Source organism: Notothenia coriiceps, unplaced genomic scaffold, assembly GCF_000735185.1.
Source record: "Notothenia coriiceps isolate Sejong01 unplaced genomic scaffold, NC01 NC01_scaffold00021998, whole genome shotgun sequence".
In the NCBI taxonomy this organism is placed as follows: Eukaryota; Metazoa; Chordata; class Actinopteri; order Perciformes; family Nototheniidae; genus Notothenia; species Notothenia coriiceps.
Window position 1 is genome coordinate 1 of NW_011354699.1, and position 5151 is coordinate 5151.

Genomic DNA, 5151 nt, shown 5'->3' on the forward strand with positions numbered 1-5151 from the left:
GAAGATGACTTTACTTGGAGTTAAGTTTGACTTTCTCCGTGTCCCAGCGACCCTGAAGCTGCATGGCCTCTTTCAGCTTGTCCTTCAGCTGGCTCTCCAGAGCTGACATCTCCACACCACTAGAGGTGCTCTCCTGAGTTACTCTGGCCTCTAAGTTCATGCAGGCAACATGCAGCTGCCGGCTGGCAGTGCCACACTCTCCGCGCATATCAGACAGGGTCCTGTTGAACAGATTAATGTCCATCAAGATTTACAGAATGTATCTTTCATAATGTACGAAAGATCCAATAGGGCAAGGAGACATGACATGATGTTGTGTTCATACAGTTGTGAACCATTAGTTGAAATAAAAAGTGTCTGTTAGTATTTGAAAAGGAGAGATTTCTGCAGCGGTTAAACTCTGGCATCAGGGCTCACTTTGAAAAGTGTTTGGTTTAAATGACAGTACTGTACAGCTGTCTGTGAGCTGAGCAATCAATATTAAAGCAAATGACGCTTCAGTAGTGCTTACAGAGCTTCAACATGATAGACTCCATGTATTATAGGTCTCAAGCTTTGTCCTAATGAATGATTTCACGAGTGAGGCTAGAGACTTTAAGCCCTCAGTCCCCCCAGTGAGGAAACAAAGAGAATGGGGACTGACGACCCTGTTGACCTGTTCCACTTTGATCCCTGGCTAAGAGAGATGGATTCTGGTTGCAGCCGTGAGTGTGAGACACCAGAGAGGTGGGGGTTATTGTAGCTGAAGGGATTATGGCAGAGCGCCACGCTCACCTGTCAGTGAAAGTCCTTAGCTGGTTGAAAGTACTCCGCAGGGAAGCAGCCTGGCGCCACAGTGCTCTGACACGAGCCTGTTCACGACTCAGCCGGGAGGCGCACGTCTGCAGAGAGTAGCAGACAGGAGGGAGAGACAAAGGAGGGTGAGCGGTAAGGGCTGACTATAAGAAATGAAGGCACCCATCTTTTTATTGTGATCCCAAACAGATGCAATACTGTACCTCCTGGACTCACCATGGCACATGTACAAATACATGTATTTCCCTGAATCAACAGGCGTAGCCCATTCACAGCACAACTCAAGATTGTTTGTACAAAATGTTCCTCCCCCTCAGCAGTTGGAATGTTTTTACAGGAAACAACAACTCAACAATAATAGCTATGAGATGTACAAGGAATGAGAATTAATTGACAAAACTGGCTATGAATGGAATTCCTACCCCATGTGAACTCAACTCAAGGAGTTTAATAGCACAAAACGCAGAAAATATATACTGAGCTTTCCCTGTTGCTTTTCCTGACGAAAGCGTTAATGTTTGTGTTTTTTCTCACCTCTTGCTCTCTGCGCAGACGCAAATCACTTAAGTCAACATCTTCACGAGCCTTCCACAAGCTCTCTGTTAGCCCCTGGTTGACCGTGCCGGCCTGATCCAGTTGTTCCCGCAGCATATAGTTGACTTGGCTGACGCTGGCCCACCTGGAAATAACAAGCATTATGATATTTAAAGACCAATTGGCAATTCCCCCCTGAAACCATCTTAATCTGTAGCCTTTAGACCCTCCCCTGCAAACCACACTTACAGGGTGAACATGTGACTGAAATATAAAATTCTGTGTCAACTTAGACTTAATATCGAGCAGATCTGCTTGTAGAGTCATCTAGTGTTTACATCATTCTCACACTAAACACACCCTGTTACAGTAAAGCACAACACATTTCTATGTTTGGTTGTGTGCCTGACAGGAAACCAAGCCTATGTTATTCCAATGATAGGCAAACACATAGTGCTAGTTGTAGACTTAATCTCTACATTGCACCAGCATTAAAAAGTGCTTAAGGGGATAGAGCTAGGTAACTCTGCTGTGAGTGATATTTTAGACAGTTCAAATGGAATTTCAAATAAAGTTGCATCATTTTATAAATCATTGGGCATAAAAACCTGGCCCTAGCTGCAGAGGTTGGCCCACATTTAGTGTGAAGCATCATTAAAATGCTTTAGAGAAGCAAGCCAACATTGCCAAACTAATTTCCTCTGACAAATTGGATAGTGAGATAATCTGCCAAGGGCAGGTTCTGCCTGCTCCCCGCAGCATGGCAGGGAGAGCAGCAGGAATACCTACAGTAAGGAACTGCTGGGAATATCTCTAGTCCACACATTTCTCAGAAATATGTTGGCTTGATTTCAGCTTCTCAACAAGAAACAGCGAAAAGCAAATTGTAACAGCTTTGCTCGCGCTTAATTTTCTGCTCAAAGTCGGCATCCAAATAACGACTTCCTGCTGCTTGGTATTATAATTATTTCTGGAAATGTTGTGCATTTCATTCTAGCACCGCAAATACAGAAGCTGTATAAAGTGCAACTGCAGTGCATGGTGCCCATCTCTCACCTCTGCTGCTCCTCCTCCAGCTGAGCACACTTCTTCTGGATGGTGGTGTTGAGATCCTGCTCTGTCTGCTGCTGACACTGGGCTGAGTCTAGGTGGCCCTGCAGCTGAATACACAAACGCACACCACTGCTGGCATCCTCAAAACATGTTGATATAATGTATGGTAGGCAAAAGTAAATTAGCAGTTAACCAATATTTGTAAAGCAACATAATTACAGTATCTGCTAATCCAAATTCTCTGCGGAGGCCACTCAGCCAAGAAAACTATTTGAATGAATTAAATACATTCATACAACATAAAAAGTTCAAGTTTTTTGTAAAAGGTGTTTAATTGCTTGCATAAACAATTTGATTTGTTGTTGTTGTTACCTTACATGTTCTGGGAAAATAAGGTATAAAAAGGATAACATATAGTTTAGTTAATATGTGTGTATTGTATACATAAAATATATAATTTAGACATAATATATCATATAATATCATTAAAAAAGATAATAATAATGTTGGCAGAAAGACGTTAAACATGAGTCGAGCACTTTACCATTGATTTGTATAGTATTGTGAATGCTGTAACGTATTGAAATTGTGATAATGCTGATTGGCCTCTAGAGGACCCTAGCAGGCCCTTTAGACTTTGGATTGAATATTTATATGTTAGCAACGCTGATGCTTTGAAGGTGATGCTACAGTCAAGACGTACCAACAACCTCATGTTCTCGGACTCTGTGGTCTTCTTTAGCACATGTCCTTCCAGCTCCGCACACCTCTTCTTGTATTGAAGAACCTTGTTTGAATAAAACCCAAGATGCACACTTGAGCCAAAGGAACTTTTCATGTAACAACTTAAGGATTCACATGGTCACCTTGATCTGAAGCTTCTGAACAAGTTCCACTTGTCTCAGCTGGGCCTCCTGGTATGCCTGCAGTTTCTGACTGTAAACTCTCTCCTTGTTGTTTATGAGCACGGAATCTGCTGATACACTGTCCTGGTCTGAGTCCACTGCTGACCTCAGCATCAGCATCTGATCCAGCTGTGAGGAGCAGTGACAAATACGCTTGAACAACTTTGACAATGGGACAGGATATTGCACTTTACAATTCATAGTATACACTCTACACTGCACTGCAAGTGTATTAGATACATTTGTGTAGTCTAATCCAATCCATTGCAACAACATTGTCTGCAATGAATCTTTACAAAGCTAATAGTATCCTGTTTTACTAACAGTGTGTCAGTGGAGGTGTGCTATGGTCATTTCAGAAACATCAGAAAGATTCAACGCTGCAGGCCTCAGCCCCAGAGTTTTTGAACTTTCCAAAAGTAGTAACCGTTGATTAGTGACTTTTTTTGGAGTGAGAAATAATCTACCTGGAAATGTATAAAGCACATTATCCGTGTGGTCAAAAGAAGTTCCACCGAACCTACATTCGAAATGGGGCTTAGATTTGCACGAGTCACTTAGCACTACAGGCTGTGAATGAGCAAACTCAAGTGAATGCTTTGCTCAATGCACTTTGGAAGTATTCTATGAAGGCTTGATTATTAGCTTTCATCACAGTCCTGAACGATTTTAAAACTAATGAGATTACATAGAATAGCATGTTCACCACATAAATAAAAAAAATCTGTTATGGTAACATGAATGATCTAAAGACGCAGAGTACTAATTCAGCGTCAGAACAGTGAGGAGAAGAACAGTGGCTTGATTTAAACATGGGAGGATTGCTACAGTATTTTTGTATATTGGTGTTTATGCAAAATGTCTTTATCTGTCAACTGCCTGTAAAAACAAACATCTTCAAAGGCACTGGTATTTCTCCTTGTGGAATCTCATATCCTCATATCTGAAATCCAAAAGTCCTGTTACCTCTCAACTTCACACAACCTAACCCCCCCCCTGTACCACCCACTCTCCATCCTGGTGCCAGACACCCTGTCCTCACTAATACAAACCACATGGCCCCAGAGCACTACAACACAGTGCGCGCCTCTAGCTGCCCTTGCCGACTTCACATTTAATAAAGAGAAGGAAGGAGTGAGAGGCAAGGGAGCCCCGCCACCCGCCCGCCCGCCCCGCAACACCTCCAAACCACCATCCAAAGCCCTTCAAATCAACCTGCAACCAACTCCCCCGCTTCTTTCTGTACCCCTCCATCTCTTCATCTGGGTGGCTTAATCTCTCCAGCAGGATCCAAAAGAGAGCCAGACAAATAGTCTCCCTGTTACTGGACTCACGCACTTTGCATTATCAAAACATTTTCAAAAGCCTTTTCAGAGGTTTTATACTACAAACTACAAAAACGGCATTATCGATGGTCATGCTTTTTGGTGTTTTTCTGCAAGTTCCCAAAGAGAGCACAAAAGTTTTTTACCTGCGTTGTTGGTGACAGCTTCAGGAGCTGAGCCGGAAGTGACAACCATGGGCGGAGTGTTTAGAATAAGACAGAACTGGCAGCCCAGCTGTGTTTAAAGGGACTCCTGCACAGCCTGATGTATGAAGGCCTCAGTGATTATCATCATGCAACCCCTCTCAACAAGACGGGGAGGCGGCAGAGCGTGATGGCATAATTATGAGGCTTCAAATACCCAGCTGTTTTCGAGTCCTTTAAACACCCCAGGCTGCTGGGCAGTTCTGATGTGTTTTCCAAAACACTCCCCGCCGGCATGTTGTTCGCTTGCCCGGCTCAGTCCGGCTGAAAGGCCTGTCAGCGCTCAAGCAACGGCCCAGTAAGACAGAATGCTTTTGTGCTCCGTCCTTTGGGAAA

General features: G+C 43.4%; 1 protein-coding gene across 1 annotated transcript in view; it reads right to left on the reverse strand.

Annotated features, from left to right (window-relative positions):
- Positions 1 to 14: 14 nt before the first annotated feature.
- The window catches only part of LOC104953561 (rootletin-like), a gene marked incomplete at its 3' end in the record, with an annotated part of 15246 nt that continues 10109 nt past the window's right edge, over positions 15 to 5151 (reverse strand). Inside the window, exons 4-9 of the mRNA XM_010780509.1 lie at positions 3249 to 3418; positions 3086 to 3169; positions 2386 to 2489; positions 1330 to 1474; positions 775 to 881; positions 15 to 221 (exon numbers count right to left, since the gene is read on the reverse strand). Of these exons, the coding sequence (XP_010778811.1) occupies positions 15 to 221; positions 775 to 881; positions 1330 to 1474; positions 2386 to 2489; positions 3086 to 3169; positions 3249 to 3418 (817 nt within the window). The remainder of the gene's footprint in view (positions 222 to 774; positions 882 to 1329; positions 1475 to 2385; positions 2490 to 3085; positions 3170 to 3248; positions 3419 to 5151) is intronic.